The sequence below is a fragment of the Hypanus sabinus genome, chromosome 4, assembly GCF_030144855.1.
Source record: "Hypanus sabinus isolate sHypSab1 chromosome 4, sHypSab1.hap1, whole genome shotgun sequence".
Classification (NCBI taxonomy): Eukaryota; Metazoa; Chordata; class Chondrichthyes; order Myliobatiformes; family Dasyatidae; genus Hypanus; species Hypanus sabinus.
The window spans coordinates 111795192-111819623 of NC_082709.1; the positions used below are offsets into that span (position 1 = coordinate 111795192).

Genomic DNA, 24432 nt, shown 5'->3' on the forward strand with positions numbered 1-24432 from the left:
TTTAGCTGTATTTATGGGTGCCCATGAATGTTTGAATAACTATTAAACTTGAACTGTAAGAATATACTTTGTCCTTTTGTTACATATGACTCCAGACCCACAAAAATGGTTGAACTTTAATTCTTCCTCAGTTCGTGTACAAACAGAGATGGGCTGCACAGTAAGTGCCAGGATAGCCCAGGCTTGTGACCAAATTTAAGAGAAAACTTTGAATGTAGATTCTTGCATTCAAACAAGCCAAGTCAAACTGAAAACAGCTGAACACTATTTATGTGCTAAATTTTAAAAGTACCTGTATTATTACATGCAGTAAATCTGAGATAATACTTCTAAGCTTCACCGAACAAATCTGCAACGATAATATAAAAAGACAATTCTTACACTATAGTTGCTGTTACATGCCAATGGGTTGGGCTCCCCTGGATGCCTATACATCACATTAATCAGCAAAACATTTAAATGGATGGGGAAAACATTAAGCTGTGATAAATCTTCATACCAGTACACAGGTGGGGCAATTCCAATAGTAATTCAGAAACTCATGGATTTAAACATTCTAGGAGATGGAATGAAGACCCAAGAAGTTGAATAGTAATAGTATATATCTGAAACTTGGTAACATCAACAGGTGACATACAGTTTAGTGTAAGTGAGAAGGTTATGGTACCCTCTAAATTGGATCAGCAAGAAAGCTTTAAATATGTAATGAAAAGTTTTATACTTTAAACTTCATCAGAGATCAAAGAACAGCATGAATGTTCAAATATCTTTAAAGAATTGACAATATTAAGCAGAATTGTTTAATTTTTTAAACAAACCAAATAAAGCTTCTTTCTAAAATCTAAAAAAAAAGATGTTTTAGGACAAACACCTGTTATTTTTGACATTAAAAAAGGGAAACTACATAGTCAACCCTGCAGTTAACTAATGTTGAAGCAGAAATATTGTTACAATATAGTAGAGATTAAAATAAAATAGAAAGTAAAAATACAACAGTGTGGAAAGATTAAGAGAACTCCAATACTTGCTACTTGGCAGAATGGTCTTCATCACTACTTGAACTGATGGTCACTGCCCATCAAATCTGAAGCCATTGTTGCCTACAGCACATCCTGACAGCTCGATTAAACAATTAGAGTGCAACTAATGCCAATTAGCTGCTACATTTCACAAGAAACCATTCTTCAGAAGTACTTTGTTGGCTGTAAACAGCTTTGAGATATTCATGGGCAGCAGGAGGCCCATATGAATTCAAGTCCATTCTCAGCAATTGACAACAACTTCATGATTTCTCAGGACACAGTTCATGCTTATATAATTAAAAAGAGGAAATATTGCTTATGAATGGTGAAATAGAACTGCATTGAACGTAACTGATTTTATGATAAGTGTAAATCAAATGTAAAATGAATCCATTATTTTGATGGAAATCTGTGAACTTTTCTTCCAACATAAACTTCTAGAGGGTTTATTTTCTCCTGGCCGTATTGGCAGAACTATTTAATTTAATTTTTTCTCTGCACTGATTTTCTTGTGGTGCATTTCCTTGAGACTGAGCCAAGACTGCCACAGCAATAGCCCTGGAACAACCAGCCACACCCCGTTGAAGAAAACCAGGTAGACCCAGAGATAAAGCCAGTTGCTGGAATTGAGGTTTGGGCTTCCCATGAGCCACTCCGGGCAGAAGGTCATCCAGCCACCATACAGTTCACAAACACACAGTGTGATCTGCACAAAGTGCCTGAAATGAGAGAACAGAAAGCAATGCTTGTTACTTAGCAACGTATGAGGAAAGCAAGGTGCGGTGAAAAACAGAAACCAGGAAACATCAGGCGTATCTGTGGAGACAGATCTAACAACTCAAGAAGAGAAGTGGTACAGGGCAAGGAAAAGAAAGGAAGGTGAAGTTTGAGTTATCACAGACTTTCCTGCTGCTTTCTTCCCTGGCTGGGAATTTGCATCATATCTGTTCATCTTCCAGTCATGGTGAAAAAGTAATCAGCCTTAAATGTTGTCTCTGATTCTCCTCTCTCTCTATACCCCCACCCCCAACACCTTGCAGTGAGTGCTTCAGGCATTTCAACTTGAAGACTTCGGTAATCTTACGTTTCCAGAAAGCACCAGTTTTAGTTTATCCTAGTTGGCAACTGGCACCAACTAGACATGTTCCAAAAATAGCTAAAATATTATCTATCAATCTGAAACTTAATGAGACAAATGCTGGAGTATGATATGTGCCCACCTTTCTAACTTTTCATTGCATTTAAAAAAAATCTGATTATACTTAAGGATAATTGAAGTTGTACATATCATCTGGAAATGATGTGCTTTTATTATGTAACAGAGAGTCAGCTCCAGTGTCAGAACTTCTAATGATGCAGTGGTTGGATCTGACTAAGGACACACCTTGCAGCTGCTTTTCCATACTCTGTCCTAGACTGTAGACCCAGGCAGTGGAACCCATCCCTGGGATTATACCTGCTTCACCCTCTTAGTGGGTAGATGACACATTCACTGTTTGTGAAACATGACAAGGAGTTACTGGAAAGGAAACTATTATAATCAATGCTTAACCAGAGGCAAAAGGTCTGCACACTTTTTTACTATTTCAATAATAATCTTTTAATTATTGGAAGACCTGATATCTGCTCCTATGTTCTGATGTGAGCCATTCACAAACAGAGTGATTACGTTCATGTAGTTTCCAGTAAGGGCAGAGGAATGTTGTTTTATCTTACTATGGAGGATGAAAGGAACGATGCATAGTTGGGAATGTGGTCTCACTGGTTTAGCAGGTAAAAATACTTCTCAATGAATATTGAGAAAGGTTGGTCCAGGCCCCAGAGTGTATTGAAGTGATTGAACCCAATGTTTGGATGATGATTTAAACGCCGGGCCAAGTCAGAAAGTTGGGTACAGGCCAAACTGAGGTGCGGGGTCCAGGTGCCAGAGTGTATCAAAGTGACTGAACCTGAGGTGGGGGATTATTCCAGTTAAGATGGTGCCTGTGTACAATGCTCCTTTGGTCAACATCTTCTGGATAGATCATGAAATCATATACTTTTAAGTCTTCTACATTTGCTTTTTTTTTTGTCTTGGATGTGATTCTGGAACTATTGGAGCCTGTGACTTGCTGTTTGGAGATTGAAGATTCCAGGAGGCAGAGACAGCATGTGAGAACATCATGGTGGGCAGGTCATAAGACAGGGTGAAAGCCAAAGTTGGACTCCATTTCACTGATTAAAGCGACAAGGGAGATTGAATCAGAGGCGAAGGCAGAAGTTTGGAGACTGTTTAGGTGTTTCAGGACATTGCAGTGTCTGAGGGGATCTGGGAGGTAGAGGCAGCATGCACAAACCTCATGGTGGGCAGGGTGATGTTTGACTCCATTTCACCGATTAAAGGTTACATTGTTTACCCACTGAAGCAACGAGGGAGATTGAAACATCAAGGCAAATGTGCAAGGTGAGCACTGGCTGCCTGCCCCTGCGCCTGGAGAATGTTGCCCAGGTTTTTTGCGTTTTGGATGTGGACTTGGACTGCAGACTTTCTTTGGTCTTACAGTTTTTTTTTGTGTTGTGTTTTGGCCTGATCTTTCTCTTTTTTTTGTGTGGGAGGAGGGATTTGGGGATTGATGTGCCTGTTCCATTTTTTTACAGAGGGTTTTGGATGTTGATGACTGTGCTTCCTCTTCTTTCTTAGTTTCATGGTTACCCAGAGAAGACAAATTTCAGAGTTTTATACTTAGATAATAAATGAACCTTTGAACCTTCAGTTTGCTGCTCTGAACTAAGGGTCTATGGCCAGGACTGACTTTGTGAACTTCAGTTCAGAACACTATTTGTTCATAAGATTTGTTTTTTTTACTCCTGCACATTGGGAGGTTGAGCTTTTTAAAAAATGCTTTTTCCTTTGTGTTTCTTTGTTTCATGGCTGCTTGTTAGGAGGTGAACCCCAATGTATACATACTTCGATAATAAATGTACCTTGAATGTTATTATTGAACTATAAATATTCTGGTCACTGAATTATACGAAAGATATCAACAAAATAGAGAGAGTAAGGGGAAGATTTACTAGAATGTTAGCTGGGTTTCAGCACCTAAGTTACAGGGAAAGGCTGAACAAGTTAGGTCTTTATTATTTAGAGTGTAGAAGGTTGAGGGGAGACTTGATAGAGGTATTTAAAATAATGAGGGGGATAGATTGAGTTGACATGGATAGGCTTTTTCCATTGAGAGTAGGGAAGATTCAAACAAGAGGACATGAGATGAGAGTTAGGGCTACCATTTCTTCAATTTGGAATATTGATTTACAACCTCATTTTATCACTGCAATTTTTGGTATACCAAATGAAGATGATAGTCGATTCTCCCCTTCAATTAGACGAATGATTGCCTTTGTAACATTAATGGCCAGGAGATCTATATTACAAAATTGAAAAGTAAATCCTCCTACCACATTTCAGTGGTTCTCTCAAACTATTTCTTGTTTAAGTTTAGAAAAAATTAGAAGTACTATTTTTGATTCATCAATTAAATTTGAAGAAACTTGGGGACCGTTCATTCGACACTTTCATATGAATTAATTTGACTTATTCCACACCTTTACTCTTATTATTCTTGTTCTGGTATGGAGTTCCGGAGTTTTTGACACTATCATGTACATATAAACTATTATTACTGCCCATGTTAGTTTAGGTTTATTTTTTTTATTATTTCCTTAAATATACATTTTTTCTTATATTTTATATATTTTTTTCTTTTGATGATTATTCTTAATCTTTTCATGTATAATCAATATAGATTAGATTGATTATTGTATGATCCTTTTTCACTGATAGTTTAATAAGATATTGTTATCTTGTTACTAATTTAATTTCAAATCTATTGTATTCATAACCTATTTAATATAATATTATGTTATGGTTTTTTTTAAAAACTAATAAAAAGATTGAAAAAGAGATGAGAGTTAGGGGGAAAAAGTTTAAGGGTAACACGAGGGGGGAATTTCTTTACTCAGAGAGTAGCAGCTGTGTGGAATGAGCTTCCAGTAGAAGTGGTAGAGGCAGGTTCGGTATTGTCATTTAAAGTAAAATTGGATAGGTATATGGACAAAAAAGAAATGAAGAGTTATGGGCTGAGTGCGGGCCAGTGGGACTAGGTGAGAGTAAGCGTTCAGCACGGACTAGAAGGGCTGAGATGGCCTGTTCCCGTGCTGTAATTGTTAAATTGTTATATAAATACCCGGACAGCCTTTGGCTGGATCCGTACTGCTATCCATTAAGTGTCCATTAAGTATCCTTTGGTGCTTTCATTCAACATTGTTTTTCACCTCCCACTGAGGTATATTTGCTAACGCATGGGTGTGGACTTCCCTGTTTTCAGCCTTTTACGAGACCAAAGAGCAGTAAATGTACAAAATACAAGAGGAGCCAGTACCCTCAGCACCACAGCCCTAAGGAGAGTCATATGGCACACAAGCATGCCCATTGGCCAGCTCATCAACGTGCTGCCGAGCGAGCTGGTCCCATTTGTCTGCATTTGGCCCACAGCTCTCTAAACCTCCCCCATCCATGTACACATCTCGGTGGCTTTTAAACAGGTTGCTGCTGTCACAAAGATAAAGGAACAGAACCAAAGGCAATCTGTGAGAGACAGAACTCAACATCTTAAAAATGGATTTGTCAATAATAGACACTTTTCTAACAAGAAAAAGCAAATTAATGTGAATTTTGGTGAGTTATTCAACAAAGATGTTACAACTTTGACATTTTGTATAATATGGCAATCTTCTTACCTATAATATTTATCCTTCACAATTGCATAGATAAGAACCAGTGCTAAAAACCCGTCCAGCACCACTGTCAGGATTTCTAATGAAACAATGGTAGGATCAGAGTAAAGCCATCTTGCATCTGCTTTTCCATATTCTTGCCCTGGAAGCACACAGACATTAAACCCAATATCCCCTGGGGTTACACCTAGACATGCAGACACACCAATGACACTTTCGGCAAAACATAACAAGGCATTACTGGAAGGATCACACATTTTAATATACAGTCGGCCCACCTTATCTGCGGATTCCGCATGCGCAAATTCAACCAACCGTGAATCGCGAAAACCCGGAAGTGCTCTTCCAACACTTGTTGTTTGAGCATGTGCAGACTTTTTTTTCTTGTCATTATTCCCCGAACAATGCAATATAACAACCATTTTACATAGTATCTACATTGTATTAGGTATTACAAGTAATCTAGAGATGATTTAAAGTATATGGGAGGATTGCGTGGGTTATCTTGGATCAGGATCGAAAAAAATCTGAAGTTCTCTTACTAAGTAAGTCGGAACAGGTACATCCGGTATTATTTAGCGTCAGTTAGTCAAACATTTGTCTTAGTATATAGTATATATTTTACCTTTCTATGCATATAAAACATTTAAGAATGAATGTTTCAGCGCCGGGCTTGGGAACGGAAGTTCCTGGGACTCGAGACAGACCACTCCCTAGCGTGCTCTCCACTGTGCCGGGTTGATGTGGAGGATCAAAAACACAAATCCCAAAAATTAAACCACTGCGTTGCTTAGTAATAATTGTTGCTTTCATCGGGGCAGGGCCTTTCTCACTTTATCCATTAAAATTATTCCGATCATTGACCGACTGTAGCCTAATGCTTTTCCAATGACCGATAGAGTTTCACCTCTTTCCAATCGCTTTATTATTTCCACTTTATTTTCAATCGTGATCATGATTATTTTCATGAACAGAAACACTGCACATTCAGAACTCTGGCGCCGGTTCCTAATGTCCACCGTACTGATACAAGTTAAATAAGGTCTGGGGTTCTGCTGGGTCCTAAGGTCCACCGATTGAGACAGTTTGAATAAGGGACTTGAGCATCCGCGAGGGGCCGACGGTACAGGTGGGAAAGGCTGGAGGCAGCATTCAGATTAGCCTGTGAGTGTAAACCGGTGATGCATTGTTGTGCGCACTGCTTTGCTGGTAGCTCTACTTTTCCATTGCATTGTAGAAGCAGTTCAGAAGATGCTCATAGGGGAGTTGCATTAGGTCTGTGCTTGATACGGTGTCGCAGAATGGAAACCATCACAGCAGATTAGATGCAGAAAAGAGGACGACTCTGGAAGTTCAAAAGGGGCTCGCAGGGAAGAGCAGGTGGTATTGCAAAAGGTGATAGTCAAGTCTGTATAAGGAGTTAGAGTAAGAGCTGGGATGCAAGTCAGGATGAAACTAAGGCAGAGGTATGGGAAAACAAGAGAGTGCAGACACGGGAAATCTGGAACCCGCACACCAAGAGCTGAAGAACCCAGCATGTCAGGCAGTATCCATGGAGGGAACTGGAGAGAACGATATTTAGTCCAGATGAAGGGTCTTGACTCAAAACAGTGACCGTCCATTTTCCACTACAGATACTACCTGACCCACTGAGTTCCTCCAGTCCTCTGAGTGTTACATGGAGATAGAAAGCTGATCCACAAGCATCACCAGCATCTGGAGATGAAGAGTTCTGTGAACACACACACACACACAGATCAAATTGGTTGAATTTCCAGTGATATACTGATATAGGTAGTGAATTGATTGTAATGTATCAGTAAAAGCTTGATTATACCACTTTATTATCTTTCCAGACAAAATATGTGTAACTGTTCATAAAAACAGAGCATCCCACATGGGGATGTCTGATACATTGTTGTATTGAGCAATAACATTTGGTGAGTTACAGGTTTGCAATAAAAGGTCTTCTGTTGGAGGCTCTGCACTGTCACCTCTCCTTGTAAAATACAAAAGAGCCTACAGATTCCATTATGGTGGTGAGGTCACCTTTATTTCTGACCAGTGATTTCCAAAGTTTTCTCTCGGATTCAAAGTTTTGAGAACTTACACAGAAAAGCAAGAAAGTGACTGGATTGATCCACAGTCCCCACCAAGGACATGTAAACAAATGGCCCTTCCTGCAAGGCAATACAAAAGCAAGGTCAATTGTTTGCCATGTGATTTTGAGATATTTCAATAATTTTACGTCACTCCGTTCTTCGCAAAAAGTCAATTGACAAGAGCCTTCAGACAGCATCTTCTACTAGTTCCCGGGGAATTAATGATCTGATGACTGCATCGATCGCCCAAGAGGATCGCAACTTATTTGTGATTTGGAGGCTTGCCTGCCTCAATGACCCAGAGAATTATGTCGGCTGGAGTCAGGGTTTATGATTTGGCTCTTTGTAGAGAGGTTCTGGGGTTCAGCTCAGGGCTAACAAACCCGACTGGCAAAACAAAATTGTTTCAGAAACAGCAATGAAAAATCCTTCTATATCTGAGTGTGAGGATATTCCTGAGTTTCCACCAGGGACTTGCATGACCGACAGTAGTGAAAACAGAGTGAAATGATGATGGTATTTTCCACTCCACACGGAAGGATATGGTCATTGTGTAAGCAGAGAGATTAGTTGGACTGTTGATTGATCTGGCACCACATCACGGGGCAAAGGGCCTGTACCTGTGATGTACTGCTCTATATATCAACTGTAATTAACACGTGCACTTTGGATAGCCCTCTTTAAATTATCTTAAGAATATCATTTCATATTTGTCATTAAAGGGTCACATTTTAGTGATCTTGTCAATTTCAGTCTATACAGGTAATTCCTTTTCAGTAAGTATGTGACTGGCTTTGCTTACTAACGTCCAAGTATGGCATTAGGGTTAGTGTACTGGCATGGACTGAAAACTGGTTGACAGACAGAAGACAAACAACAACAAACAGGGATAAGCAAGTGTTCTTATACAAGCAGGAACCCAGACACTCAGAGTATACACCAATGGACAAGGGAGTAATGGATGTATACATGTCCAACTTTTGAATTTAATACTATTACGGAGAGCTCTTTTGTACCTAGTGAGTGTCTGCAAGTTTGGTCTTTGGAATCAGGAGCTAGCCTGTTACAAATTTCCTGAGGAAATTAGAATGCTTGGGATTTAAAGTTATGAGGAGAATGTAAAAAGTCTTCACAAGTTAGATGAGAGGGCAGTCACCATACTCAAAGATCCCATTTATCCCGGACATCCTCTCTTCCTCCCTCTCCCGTTGGGCAGAAGATACAAAAGCACATATTACCAGGCTCAAGGACAGCTTCTATCCCGCGGTCATAGACTACTGAATGGTCACCTGATCTCACAATCTATCTTGTTATAATCTGCCCGCACTTTCTCTTCAAGTTCCTTCTGCACTGTTAGTATTTGTCCTTGTACTACCTCAACGCACAGCCTGTAGGAGGGCACGGAAAACAAAGTTTTTGCACTGTACCTCGGTGCATAGGACAAATATAATCAATTGACCAATTTAGCCTTTTCTCTGAGGGCGAGCTGATTCCGGGATGGCCCCACAACGGTAACTTGGGCGCAGCAGGGTGGCCAGTGGCACAGTGTGATAGCAAGCCCTGCCACCCTGAGTGTGGCCCGGTTTTGGAACAGTCTGTGTCCAGCCCAGTCTTTATCCTTGGCACAAGAGGAGTGGGAATTAAAATGGTTGGCCACCGGGAATTGCCGCTTGTGGCGGATGGAGCAGAGGTCCTCAATGAAGCGACCCCCCCCCCCCCATTTTAAATCTATGAATTCTGGTCACATCTTTGCTGCCTTTTAACAGTACATGCATATCAAATTACTTCATTTGTTCCGAATTCGACTCAGGATCGAAAAAAAATGCGGAGGGTTGTAGACCTAGACCTCCATCATGGCTCACCCCTTCAAGAAGGACGCCTTCAAAACGAAGCTGCAAAAGAAGGTGCCCATCATTAAGGGCCCTCAGTACCCAGGGCATACCCTATCAGGAAGGAGGACAAGAACCTGAGGAAACACACTCAACATTATAGGAACAACTTCGTCCCCTCCATCCGAACAGTCGGTGAATGCGTGAACAATGCTCACTATTCTACTCTTTTTGCAATACTTATTTATGATATATTTCTTATTGTAATTTTCCGTACTGCCGCTGCAAAACCGCACATTTCACGACACATTCCCAAGGCTACAAAACTACCTTCGTAACCGCGGGACTTTGTAATATGCCAGCTGCATAGGTGAAAAAAAATCAGTTTCTCCAGATTGTTTTCAACCCATCTTTCGCCGAGCAACCTGACAGGGAAGCTTAGCCATCTGACAACTCACCAAGGTGAAGTGCACGATGCAGTCATAGAAGAGCCAGGCCAGGAGCGCTCGGTCCAGCGGAGCACGCCGCCGGCCGAAGGACAGCGACAGACCGTAAGCCAGGGGCACCTGAGCGAAACACAGCAGCAGCGACCACACAGCCCCCCGGCTCAGCAGCAGCTCCCCCTCGCCCTCGCCCATTCCTGCGCCTCACCACAAGACGCGGAACAGCTCGGACCTCGCAGCAAACGTTTGCATTCAGTCACCGTCTTTTCCTCCTCACAGGTTCTGTTCCTTCCTCCCGGGGAATCGGAAGTGAGCGTTGTTTATCGCGGCTATCAGCACATCTTCTGAGGTTTTATAGCGGTTGCTTGAAGAGGTTCTCCCTGCCCTGTGCTCAATGCTCAGCCAATTACACAGTGCGGTTGCTCTCCGCCCTCTTCCCCGCGACACACGCCGCCATGTGGCGAGACACGCAATTGCAGCTGCCAGTGGTCTGGCCGCTCTCCCTTGGCCCCGGGACCCCGGCGCCTGCTGCCCTCTGCTGGCAGCCGCCGTTATCGCAGGGGCGAGTTGTCGCCGCCTGCTGGCAGCCGCCGGTAGCTCCGCTTGTGGAACATTCTCTCATTTCCTGGGTGGCGGGAGGAGCAGAGCAGCGCGATGGCCGACAGTAGCGCCGCCGAGAACCACCGCATCAAAAGCTTCAAGAACAAGGGCCGCGATGTCGAGGTGAGCAGTCCCGGGCCGGGATGAAACCGGGACCCGCGGCCCGCGGAGTTGGGTGGGCCGGCGAGGCCTGAGGCCTGCGGCCTGCAGTGGGCTGGGCGCTGCCGCTGGCCGCAGCGATCCAGGGAATGTTGTCGGCGGCGCCGGGCAAGCCGAAGCACATGAGCCCGACAGCTCCCGGGATGACCGCTTTCAGTGCGGCTATCCGCAGCCGGAGACGCACCCGGCTGTAGGCCCCGTCCCTGCCCGGGACGAACGACGCTCCTGGAGCGGGGACTACGGCCGCTCCAGGTCCCGGGCGAGGTGAGGGTGCGAGTCACAAACACCAGACACCCCGTGGCCGCTGCACACCCCATCGTCACTCCACGCACACCCCACCCCTCCACGTTCAGCCCTCCCTACTCACTCACCACCTCCTCATCTACTTCCACTCCCTCACCATACCCCAGCACCCACCCGGCTCCCCCAACACTCACCACGACACCCACCCTACACCCCGCTCCGCCTCTCTCCCCCGACACCCACCCCGCTCCCCCTCACCCCGACACCCACCTTACCCCCCTCAACCCGGCACCCACCCCGTTTCCCCCCCTCAACCCGGCACCCACCCGTTTCCCCCCCTCAACCCGGCACCCACCCGTTTTCCCCCCTCAACCCGGCACACACCCTGTTTTCCCCCCCTCAACCCGGCACACACCCCGTTTTCCCCCCTCAACCCGGCACCCACCCCGTTTCCCCCTCTCCCCTGGGCACCCCCTCTCCCTGTCCCCGACACCCACTTCCACCTCTCCGTCCTGTCACCCACTTCCACCTCTCCCCCTCCCCTGACACCCACCTCCACCTCCCCCTGCCCCCGACACCCACTCCCCCCCAACACCCACCTCCCCCTCTTCCCCGACACCCAGTTCGCACCGCTCCACCTCTGCCCCCAGTTCACCATGCCACTCTTGCAGAGGCTCCCATTGCCCTACCCTCCCCCTTCCCCAATCCCTTGCTCCCCTCCCTGAACCCCTCAACCTCCCCTTTGCTCCTTCGTCAGCCGCTTCCTATCTCCATCCTGCATTTCCACCCAAAGTGGCCATCATCCCAGAAACTCCCATTCTTCCCCCTCCTGCGCCGTGCATCACAGCCAGCAATCACTAAAGGCCCCAATCCTTGGACCCCTGCCACTGTCTGCCCCTCAGTCCCTGCTGTTCCTCCTCCGTCCCCATCCCTGCCCATCACCCCATGAACCCCCATCTTTCTCTACCCCTTCACCCATCATACTGATGTCTCGTTTCCCCGTTACTAATTCCCCCATCCCATTCGAACCCTGCACCGCTCCCCATCACAGACCCACTAATTGCAGGTATCCTTAGCTGCTGATCATGCCTCCTACCTGTATCTTCATCCCCCATAACACATTCCCTTTCTCTCCTCCTCATCTCCTCTCTTCCGGACACCATTCCCCTGTCCTCCCTCTCCCACCCCCACAGTTGCTTTGTGCACCTGTTCTCTTGCCCTTTCCCCTTCTACGGGTCCGCAAACACACTCTACCATTGCTCTTCTGTGCAGCTATATGTCTGACCTCAGCGTAAGAAGCGGGTGAGAAATAAACTGAGGGATGCTGCGGAAAAATAGGATCATTTCTGCTGCATTATGTGGTTTCTTGCAATCCGTAGTCCCCTGTCCAGGAGACAGTATTCTATACCATGTTTGGATTGTAAAATATTTTCTGTATGTGCTAGTAATGGAATTGAAATTTGTTGCTCAAAGCTTTTGTTGTGTTAGCTTAATGTTGAATTAAGTGTAGAGTGCAGTTTCCACCTGTGACACGATAAGATATTAGGGAGCGTGGAAACTCTTCACACAAAATAACGAGGTCAGGTTGCCTGATTAAGCTGACCTCACCAGCTCAACAATGAACTATTTTCTCATTTTGTTAGTACTCTATATGAACTGAATGTTTATTCTGAATACAATTACAGTACACACAGTACTGACTGACTGTTAGGCCACTGGCGATTAGGGCAGAAGTGAAGGTCCTCCATCACTTTGACCAGTCAAGGTTGTTAACCCTGAGCTGAAATTGGTGGACCAGTGGTCTATTCTTAGTCTGGCCTCTACCCTTTGACCTATTTGGTATGGGTGACCCTACCTAGAGCTGAAGCACAAGGCCCTGACTGCAGCCAACATAGCTCTCTGGGTCATTGAGTTACACAAGCCTCCAAACCACAACAAGGTTGTGGTCCTCTTAGAGGAATTACAGTTCATACTTTATTCTTAATTCTGTAAGAGGTCAGATTTATCATGGCTATCATTGTAGTATATGCCTCAATAAACTTGTGATTCAGCCTCCTCATTCCACTACTCCCCCTCGTAACTCTCTCCACCTTATCTCCCCACTTATCCCTAAAGACGCAAGCAAAAGAAACTTAATTAAAAAGTTGCTCACTATGTGCTTCTGGCCTGGCTCCAGCATGCGGACTGCTTTCTGGTCTATGTTTTCCTAACCAGACAAGAGCGTGTTTGCTTTGCAGAGTTCAGGAGACAAATCTTGCTTGGTAGAGCAATCCCACCTACATGACGGGGATAAAGACAAGTATAGAGCAGAAAATGATTCCCACTGGAGGGTGGGTTCCGAGCAGGAGGGTACAAGCTCACAAGTGGTTGAGAGAATTTACAGGAAGCATTTAACACAGAATAAAGTGGAAGTTTGAAACTCATCATTCCAAAAAATACTTGTTAACTTGGAAGTTTTATAATTGTTTTTTATTAAAGGTTGTGGAATGGTTGGCGCAGTGGCACAGCCAGTAAAGCTGCTACTTCTTGGCTCTATTGACCCTAATTCAGTCTTTACTCTCAATGTGAAGTTTGTGTATTGTCCTATTGAGCACATGGGTTCCCGCCCCGCCCCCTGTGTCTGGTTTCCTTCAATATCCTGAAGATGTGCGTTTGGTTGGTTAATTAATTAGCCATTAAATTGGCTCCTAGTGTGTAGGTAAGTGGATCTGGGAAAGGTGAGGGGAATGTAGGAAGAATTAAAATGGGATTACTGTAGGATTAGTGCCAATGATCAGCATGTTCTCGATGGGTAGAAAGGCCTCTGTCCATGTAGGTTAATATTAGTCTAAATGGTAGAACTGTGTACGTGTATTTCAACATGGGCAATATTTAACAGCCTGATATTAAATTGACTTGTTAGAAGTACCACTGAACATTCACTACTTTATAGCATGTTAACACCACAGAAATTTGTTGAGAAAGTTGATTAATTCTGGGTGATTGTTATTCTGTTACAGACGATGAGAAGGCACCGAAATGAAGTTACCGTGGAACTAAGAAAGGTAATAGCATTTTAATGGAGCTTTGTAATTTGTTCTTTTAATATGTAACCAGCTGACACAAATTACTTGTTGGGTGATGTACTTCTAATGATGCGGATTGTGGAGCCTCTAGTCTGTCCTGTTGCCACGTTGATTTGACAACGTATTTTGCCACATGTCAGCTCTCCAAGAACTTTGACAGAGCTAATCAGTTAATTCCAGTCCATGGATTTTACTTACCTTTGTTACATTATTATCGTATATACAACTATATTTTGGAAGTTCGTACGTCCATAAGTTATCGACTTGTTGCATTGATAATTTAACTTTTTAAAGTTGGTTTTCCTCTTGGCTGCCTGGTGATGGAAAGTTTTGCAAATATTCTAGAAATGTTTTAACTCCAATGTCACTAGTAAGAGGGAACTAGTGAACCCCTTACGTAAGATGTCTCCATTGTAAGTGTTGCACTGGTGCATGGAAATGTTTGGATCTGAAAAGCATCATGGAGATAACTAAATTAGATATTGACCTAACTGGCCAGCATACATTTTAATATCTAAGGCAGTAACGTCATTGCTTCGAGGTAAGATTTCAGATTGGTAAGATTCCATTGTTTTGAGGTTGGCGGTTTTGTGAACAGTCATCACCAGTAGCTAAGATTTTCGAGGATCCCTACGGTGCTGAATTATCGGAGTTTTACCATATTCATTTTTAGCATTTAAGCTTTGCTGGTTTGGTAATTGCAGGTAATGATGGCGGGTCACCTACTTGAACTGCTGTAGATACACTCACATTACTGTTTGGCATGGACCTTCAGGATTTAATCAGCATGGTTTCAAGAGAAAATTTTGCCTGACAAATCTGTTGGAATTCTTTGAAGAAGTAACAAGCAGGCTAGACAAAGAGTTGGTTGATGTTGTGTACTTGGATTTTCAGAAGGCCTTTGACAAGGTACCACACATGAAGCTGCTTAACATGTTAAAAGCAGATGTCCCTCCACCTATCTTTGCGAACTTTGCAACGAACTCAAATAGGCAGGAGGCAAAGAGGTTGCCAATGACTAGTGGTCTTGTGTTTGGACTGCTTTTTACGCTAAATGTCAGTAATTTGGATAATGGAATTGATGGCTTTGTTGCAAAGTTTGCGGGTGAGACTGATATATAGGTGGAGGGACAGGTAGTTTTGAGAAAGTGAAGCTACAGATGGACTTAAACAGATTAGGGGAATGGGAAAAGTGGCAGGTGGAATACAGTGTCAGGAAATATATGGTCATGCACTTTGGTAGAAGAAATAAAAATGTAGAGTTTTCTGAATGGAGAGAAAATTCAAAAATCTGAGATGCAAAGGGACTTGGGAGTCCTTGTGCAGGATTCCTTAAATGCAAGATGTAACGTTGAGGTTTTTTGTAGCACTGGTGAGGACTCACTTGGAATATTGCAAACAGTTTTGGGCCCTACTTCGGAAGGATGTGCTGAAACTAGAGAGGGTTCAAAGGAGGTTCACGGAAATGAAGAACATTTGACGGCTCTGGGCCTGAATTCAGTAGAATGCTGAAGAATGAGGGTGAAATCTCATTGAAACCACTCGAATGGTGAAAGGCCTCAATAAAGTGGAAGTGAAGAGGATGTTTCCTATCGTGGGAGCGTGTAGGATCAGAGGACACAGCCTCAGAATAGAGCAACGTCCTTTTAGTGGTGAATCTGTGGAATTTTTTGCCACAGGCAGTTGTGGAGGTCAAGACTTTGTGTATATTTAAGTTAGAGGTTGATAAATCTGTGATTGGTCAGGGCACGAAGGGATACAGGGAGAAGGCAGAAGACTGGGGCTGATGAAATGGCAGAAGACTTAATTAGCCAAATAACCTTATTCTGTCCCTGTGTCTTTTGGTCTTGCATCCAATGGTGATGAAAGATGGGTGATGTACTGTATTTTGAAATCAACATAGCATGTCCCGTGTGTCAGTGGTGGAGGGAATGAATGTTTAAGGTAGCTTATGGGGTGCCAGTCAGCTTCTTTGTCCAGGGTGATATTGAGCTTCTTGTGAGTTATTGGCATTGCATACCTCCAGGCAAGTGGAAAGTATTCTGTCGTACTCCTGGTTTGTGTCCTGTGGAAGCCTTGGGTAGAAATTCATTTGCTTCTGATCTGCTCTTGTAGGCATAAGGTATTTATATGGCTGTCCCAGTCGAATTTGTGGTCACACCCCTGCCCGAATAACAATAGTGATGGTGGTGGGGTGGACTTTAGTAATGGTGATGCCATTAAATGTCAAGTGTAGGTGATTAGACTTTTTTCTTGTTGAAGATGATCAATGCCTTACCCTTTTGAGGTGTGAATGTTACTTACCCAGCCCGACTGTTTTGCTGTGTGCAGGCACCAGCAGATTCATTAGCTGAGGAATGATGTTGGATTTGAACTGAACAGTCATCAGTGATGAACTAGTGATCTTATGCTAGAGGCTGCTGAATACGTTTAGAAAATAGTCTACACTTTTATTTCTTCTACCAAAATGCATGCTTCAATGAGTTTCTGTAGTGATGCTCCAGGGCAGGGGTTCCAAACATTTCTTATTTCATGGGCCCCAACCATTAGCCAAGGGGACCGTTGACCCCAGGTTGCGAACCCCTATTCTAGAGAGATGATAGACTCCAACCACAGCCATCTTCCTTTGTGTGATCTATGACTCCTGCCATTTGAGTGTTTTCCTTTCAATACTCATTAATATCTGTTTTACCAGGCACCTTGGTGCCACACTTGGTCAACTGCTGCCTTGATCTCAAGGACAAGTCATCCACATCTCTAGAATTCAACTCTTGGGTCCAAAACTGATGTGATCTGAGCTGAGTGGAGTCTTTGAGAAGGTCCAGAGGAGGTTCATGAGAATGATTATGGGAATGAAAGGGTTAATGCATGTGTGTTTGATAGCTCTGGGCCTGTACTTGCTGGAGTTTAGATATTGAAAAGCCGAGAGAGAGAGAGGATGTGGGGAGGATGTTTCTTATAGTGAGTGGGTCGAGGACCAGAAGGCACAGCCTCAGAATAGAGGGACATCCATTTAGAACAGAGATGAGAAGGAATTTCTGTTGCCAGAGGGTGGTGGATCTGTGGATTTCATTGCTATGGATGGCTGTAGAAGCCAAGTTATTGAGTATATTTAAAGCTGAGGTCGATTGGTTCTTTGATTAGTCAAGGTGTCAAAGGTTACGGGGTGAAGGCAGGAAGATGGGATAAATCAGCCATGATGGAATGGTAGAGCAATTCTGCTCCTATGCCTTATGGTGCCTTATGGTGAAATCCAAGTTATACTTTAGTGATAGGTTATTGGTGAATAAGTGTCTCTTGGTAGTCCTGTCAACTGAGACTTCCATCATGTTGCTGACGGTTGAGAATAGGCTGCTTATTTAGCAATAACACCTGTAAATGTCGATGGTGTATGTGATTTTTTGTTGGTAGCAAGCCAACAAGTGGTGTAATAAGTCCTTTAACAGATCTAGTAGCTTATTTGTCTGCATGAAGCTTTAACAGATTATATGTGAGTTTTTTCCCCATCTTTCTACTCCTGATTGGATACCTGCGTCATTTTGAGTTGACTTTTGGAGTCTCAGCATGTGAATTTGGTTTAATGCAGTGTTTTTAGCCTTCAAACCTTCATCCATAGTTGCATTACTTCTAGATTTGACTATTCCAATGTTGTTCTGATTTGTCTTTATCTTTTAAATCATGATAAACTTCAGATGCCTCAGCATTCTGCTGTCTGTCTTCCAACTCACACACTTCACCTTTGTCTCACGGATTTATACTGAATTATGTTAAACCATGGCTTAATTTCAACCATTTGTTTCTAGATGCTTTCATATCTTTGTGTCTTTCTGACTGGTTAATGTAAAAATATTTTCCATGTACAGTTGTCTTATAAAAAATACATGGTTATTAAATAAGATATGCTATTTGTCATGCACAATTTGCATTAATTAGCCTGCAGATTATAGTCACACACATTTAAACTCAAATTCTGATATGTGAGTACATTGTTGATACGGTTTTCTGGAGATGCCAATGTGACAGTGTAGTAATCGCCCTTTCATTGCGCATCTGCATCTAAAACGGATTTACACTCAACTGAAGAGCAAGTTCGACAGGGTGAGGACTGACATGTTTCCCAAAAATGATGTTGGCTCAGTACTTGGATACGATAAAATGAAGTTTAAGTGACTATTTTAATAACCTATTGGATGAGGATGTACTGGCCTGTAGTTGGCCAGTGGTTACAGTTTTGGAGTCCAGATCACAGTATTTCTGTTAGAATCAGATTAGAGATGAGGATGCTTGACTCTTGGCTGTTTCTGGGCCAGTTTTATGATGCTATTTTGCAGATTTTTTAATTATCAAAATATACTTTATTCACAAAATTATTTACAATAAACTGTTTAATAACTAAATTATTTACAGACATTACTATTACCTTCTATACATTTAAAAAAAACTTCATCCACTCTCGTGACACTCTGCTGGTTCATATTGTACAATACAACCATAGTTGAGGGGTATACTCCCTGCCACCCAATCCATCCCACTCCTGCAGGAGAAGAAACCTAAACTGTGGTCCTTCTGCACCGGGCCCTTGTACCAAGTTCCAATGCATCCCTTACTTAGCATGTACTCCTGCAGCCGAGAATGTGCCAGTCGGTAGCATTCCCCCATTGACATTTGATGAGCTGGTAGTACTATTTTGCAGATAAACTTAACTTCTGGCTCAATAAAAAGATTTATACTCTTTCTCCAATGATGGGATGGCACTAGACTTTACAGAACCAATGACCTGGGTTCAATTCCTGCCACTGCCTGTGAGAAATTTGTATGTTCTCCCCGTGTGCATGTGTGTTTTCTCTAGGTGCTCTGGTTTCCTCCCCTAGTCCAAACATTTACTAGTTGGTAGGTTAATTAGTCACTGTATTGTCCTGAGATTAGGCTAGGATTGCTGGATAGCATGGGTCGAAGTGCCTAAAGGGCTTATTCAATAAATAAGCTAATCAGAAGCATTGTTCCACCCACTGTTGTGCAGTAGCAAAGGAAGTGATTAGTTTGTTAGAACCCTAGGGCCTTTGGTAAAGCGCTGAATAGACAGATGAAAGAATTAAAGATTGGAAATGTTTATCTATGAGGCTCATTGACATGAAGAACTTTGAATGACAAGTGTCTGGTAGCGGAGTTTTTGAGGAGATTTAAACAGTTAATTTACTAAGTTTATTGATCAAGGTTTCTTTTTTATTGTGTATTAACTGGAAGCTTGTCCCCTGAAACCTTTTTGACTTGCTCTCTCTGCAGAATTTACCATAACCACAACCTGTGCAGAGGGTTCTGAAGTGACAGCAAGAAAGTACCTGCTGAATGGTAGCAACTAGATCTGAGTGCTTTTGGCAATTGAAGTGTGGCTCCTGGTATCTGTTTACAAGACTGTTAAATTTAGCTGACAGTAATTATCATGTCTTCAGCTTCTGCATCCTGCAAGGTGCTCAGTAGGGGATGGGGGTTGAACAGCATTCACACAGCACATCCTGTCTCCTCAAATTGCATCTGTGGCAGACTTACAGACTGATCTGCAGACTGATTCATGATATTTGTGCGAGAATGCTATGGTTAACAGTCTAAGTAAGTGTTTTGGTGACCCAAGGTGCTGGGTAGAGATTAAGATAGCATGCAAAAGTTTGGACACCCCTGGTCAATATTTCTGTAACTGGATAGCTAAGTGAGTAAAAGCTGACCTGATTTCCAAAAGGCATAAAGTTAAAGATGACTCATTTCTTTAATGTTTTAAGCAAGATTACTTTTTTATTTCCATCTTTTACAGTTTCAAAATAACAAAAAAGGAAAGTGGCCTGAAGCAAAAGTTTGGGCACCCTGCATGGTCAGTACTTAGTAACATCTCCTTTGGCAAGTATCACAGCTTGTAAATGCTTTTTGTAGCCAGCTAAGAGTCTTTCAACTCTTGTTTGGGGGATTTTCACCCATTCTTCCTTGCAAAAGGCTTCTAGTTCTGTGAAATTCTTGGGCTGTCTTGCACTGCTCTTTTGAGGTCTATCGAAAGATTTTCGATGATGTTTAGGTCGGGGGACTGTGAGGGCCATGGCAAAACCTTCAGCTTGCGCTTCTTGAGGTAGTCAATTGTGGATTTTGAGGTGTGTTTAGGATCCTTATCCTGTTGTAGAAGTCATCCTCTGTTCATCTTCAACTTTTTTTTTTTACAGACGACGTGACGTTTGCTTCCACAATTTGCTGGAATTGAATTCGTTCTTCCCTCTACCAGTGAAATGTTCCCCATGCCATTGACTGCAACACAAGCCCAAAGCATAATTGATCCACCCCCGTGCCAAAAAGTTCTATTTTAACTTCTTCAGTTCGCAGGACTTGTTTCCAAGATGCATCAGGCTTGTTTAGATGCTCCTTTGCAAACTTCTGACGCTGAATTTTGGCCACAGTGAGCAAAGGTATGTTTGGAGAAACAAGGGTGCTGAACTTCATGAAAAGAACACCTCTCCAACTGTTAGGCATAGGGGTGGATCGATCATGTTTTGGGCTTGTGTTGCAGCCAGTGGCACAGAGAACATTCCTCTGGTAGAGGGAAGAATGAATTCAATTAAGTACCAGCAAATTCTGGAAGCAAACATCGCATCGTCTGTAAAAAAAAAAGTTGAAGATGAAAAAAGGATGGCTTCTACAACAGGATAAGGATCCTAAACACACCTCAAAATCCACAGTGGACTACCTCAAGAGGCACAAACTGAAGGTTTTGCCATGGCCCTCACGTCTAAACATCATCGAAAACCTGTGGATAGACCTTAAAAGAGCAGTGCATGCAAGACGGCCCAAGAATCTCACAGAACTAGAAGCCTTTTACAAGGAAGAATGGGTGAAAATCCCCCAAACAAGGATTGATAGACTCTTAGCTGGCTCCATAAAGTGTTTACAAGCTGTGATACTTGCCAAAGGGGATGTTACTAAAGGCTGATTTATACTTGTGCAGCACATTTATGCTGTAGTTGTTGCGTACCCTATGCTGTACCCTACACAGTCTGTGTCTCTCACAAAGAAACTCAGTGGCATAGAAACCCCACTGCCAACTAACATTCTGGCGCACACCAACACATGCTCGCTATGGTGTAGAGCAACACAGAAGTGAAAACCAGGGCTACAGCGTAGGCTGCGGTGTACCCCATATGCACAGTATAAATAAGTCTTAAGTACTGACCATGCAGGGTGCCCAAACTTTTGCTTCGGGCCCTTTTCCTTTTTTGTTATTTTGAAACTGTAAAAGATGGAAACAAAAAAAGTAATCTTTCTTAAAACATTAAAGAAATGTGTCACCTTTAACTTTATGCCTTTTGGAAATCAGGTCATCTTTTACTTAGCAATTCACAGTAACAGAAATTTTGACCAGGGGTGCCCAAACTTTTGCATGCCACTGTACAGCTGGAGACAAAGAAACATCTGTTAGTTACTGCATTATATACTCTAATCAAGGCTTCTCCACCTTGGGTTGCGCAAGGTAGTGCAGTTGGTTTGGTACTTTACAAGGCCAGTGATTTCTGTTGCGGTCTGTGAATTCTTGAAGCATGGCAACATTTGCAGGCTGCCTCCAGCACATCCTCAAGCTGTGTTGGTTATTGACACAAGCAACACATGTCATTGTATGTGTTGATGTACATGTGACAAATAAAACTTTCTTATCACAAACGTGAGAAAATCTGGAAATGCTGGATGTCTAGGTCGGTCTGATGGGGTTCAACCAAATAGGAAAGTTGGGATGTGCCAGTGAATGGAACCTCGATTTGAGAGAATGTTGTGTAAATACAGCCCATAAACAATTATTAGTTGGCAAGAAATAGCACCGCATGAAATTATAAAGGAAGTATATTTGTCAATTTCAGCTTACAGTTAATAGGGAAAAGAAAAGGACTGTTAACAGTTAAACCAGTCCAATGTGCACATAAGTGTTGGTGCTTATACTAGAATAAGCGGGGTGTATCCCTTACTCACATGCTGGGCCCACAGTCTGAGTGAAAGCACCCACTACATTCCAAACTTCCCTCGGAGTCCATCTCGATCTAACTGACTCTCTCTCAGGAGTATTGGCCCTTCCTCCTTGGAGCCATTCATCTGCAAAAAACACTTCTTGCAACAGGGACTCCTTCCAGTGGCATTCTGTGGAATCTGCCCTTCTGTTCTGCTCCGCAACTCCCACCAAAAGACCCCAAACTAAACAACTGTCCTTCAGAGAACCCTTCCCCACAGCTCTCTAGACTTCTTTCCCATCCCACGATCCTGATTGGCTGACACACATTCCTAAATTGGACAACATGTCTCCTTAGCTGAAGTCAAAGCCTACTTCCCAGCATGGCATACTGCCTTCACAGAAAACTACTGATATAAACCATCTCACAGCTTAGCAGTGGAAATCTTAACCAGGGCATTACACAGTAAATTTTGTTAAAGCCTATCAGGACAAATATTATGACTCGTAATGTTGAGTAATCCCAGTTTCCTAGACTTAATTGAATCTAGTCAAAGAAATCCCATCCATCGGATTGACCTATTTTACCTACTGCTTGATAAATGTGATCAGCCAAATCAGTTACTTTTAATCTGTCTGTATATTCCGTGCAACATCATAAAATGGGAATTAAATCAATGCAAAATGAGCTACTTTTCAAATTTCTCGTTTAGTTTCAGACTCGGGAAGTAAAGTCTGTGTGGAAGAGAGGTGTATGCCTCATTTTCACACGTAAAGTACATATTGTTCCATGAATTTAGACCACTTCTTAATACTTAACAGGAACCTTGTTGAACTGCAATATTTTTCTTCTGTATATTGTCAACAAAAATTTCAGTCATTATCCCCTTTAGTTAAAATATAAAGTGTAACTGCATGAGCTATGCCCAACCGTAACTCAAACAAAAGGTAGTTTTTATAGTGAACACATGAAAAGATCCAATAACTTTATCATGAACCTTAGATGTAGTATAGAGATATCCTAGGAAAAACATGAGTAGGGTCAGATATGATGTGATTCCTTATATCATGCTGATTATATTTACATAAATGATCTAGTTCAAGATGACAATGCGGGGGCCATGATCATTGCATATTTATGTCTCCCTTGAGAATAATGAATTATAGGCATAATGGATTGTGATAATGAATTTCGCTTACAGAAGTTCATTCTGTATCTGCAGGAATGTCTAGCATTGAACATTTTAGAGTGTATATGAAATGTTCAAAGCCTCTGTTAGTCTCGATAGACCATGGATTTGCACCTTGAAAAGTTTCCAGGGCACTAGCCTGGGCAAGGTTTTTTTTAATGGAAGGCCGGCAGTTTCCCAAGCTGCAAATCTCCCCTCTCCACGCCACCAATGTTGTCCAAGGGAAGGACATTAGAGAGTATATATTGACATACCCAATTACTAGAGGCATTAATGGCATCAGTAAATTCATGTGATACTCACAACTATGTATTACAAATCATCTCAATTGGCACATTGTGAGTAGGAAAAATTGGCAAAAATATAACAGTAGCAAATAATAGAATAAACTTCATAATTTCCAGTAACTGTCGACTGTAGTCTTCTGGCTGATTAGTGATTTGCTCACTGAAGCCCAGTAGCATAGAGCTTACTAGCACATTAACCATGGCACTTCTTGTCCTCGTCAAATTCCACTTTAGCTCACTTCCAGTGACTGGCATGTATCCATTTATTTTACCTTCTAATTGAGCTTCTAGTGGCTGGTTATGAGATTTTTAATCAGGAATCACTCACCAGAAATCAAGATGTGTCCACCTTCTGTTGGATCACCCCAAGTCACAGAAGCCTATTGAGAAGCAGACTGGACAGCTTGGGTTAATTTGGGTTGATGCGTATATCAGCCTCTCTGAGATTGAGGGCTCCCAGCAGTAACATATTTCCCTGTTACTATCCTGAATGGCCAGTTTAATTTTCTTGTTTGGGGTTGCTCTGAAACAACTTAAGAACCATAGGAAGAGCTGTAGGCCATGGTGCCTTCTTCATGATACTTAGTTGTTGTTTTATGATTTCATTCATTCGACCTGTTCTAATGATTGGGAGTTGTGGACAATGAAAAGACCATTCAATTTTCAGCAGGCAGCATAATTCCTGACAAACACTCCCAGTGAAAATTGTTCTTTGGTCAGAGTCAGTGTGATACGGCAATCCCTGTCTTGGAA

The 24432-nt window shown here is 42.7% G+C and overlaps 3 protein-coding genes across 3 annotated transcripts in view; 1 reads left to right on the top strand and 2 right to left on the bottom strand.

Annotated features, from left to right (window-relative positions):
• The window catches only part of LOC132393096 (RCC1 and BTB domain-containing protein 1-like), a 72587-nt gene extending 62269 nt beyond the window's left edge, over positions 1-10318 (bottom strand). The window contains exon 1 of the mRNA XM_059967899.1: positions 10185-10318. The gene's annotated coding sequence lies outside the window, so the exon portion shown is untranslated. The remainder of the gene's footprint in view (positions 1-10184) is intronic.
• ebpl (EBP like) lies at positions 105-10567 on the bottom strand. Its single transcript, XM_059967916.1, has 4 exons — positions 10185-10567; positions 7906-7975; positions 5799-5937; positions 105-1741 (listed from the first exon to the last, which is right to left on the bottom strand). The coding sequence occupies exons 1-4, from the start codon at positions 10362-10364 to the stop codon at positions 1501-1503; spliced, it is 630 nt and encodes a 209-aa protein (XP_059823899.1). The 5' UTR covers positions 10365-10567; the 3' UTR covers positions 105-1500.
• Positions 10568-10699: 132 nt separating this feature from the next.
• The window catches only part of kpna3 (karyopherin alpha 3 (importin alpha 4)), a 92758-nt gene continuing 79025 nt past the window's right edge, over positions 10700-24432 (top strand). Inside the window, exons 1-2 of the mRNA XM_059967901.1 lie at positions 10700-10892; positions 14171-14215. Coding sequence (XP_059823884.1) covers positions 10824-10892; positions 14171-14215 — 114 coding nt within the window. The 5' untranslated portion in view covers positions 10700-10823. The remainder of the gene's footprint in view (positions 10893-14170; positions 14216-24432) is intronic.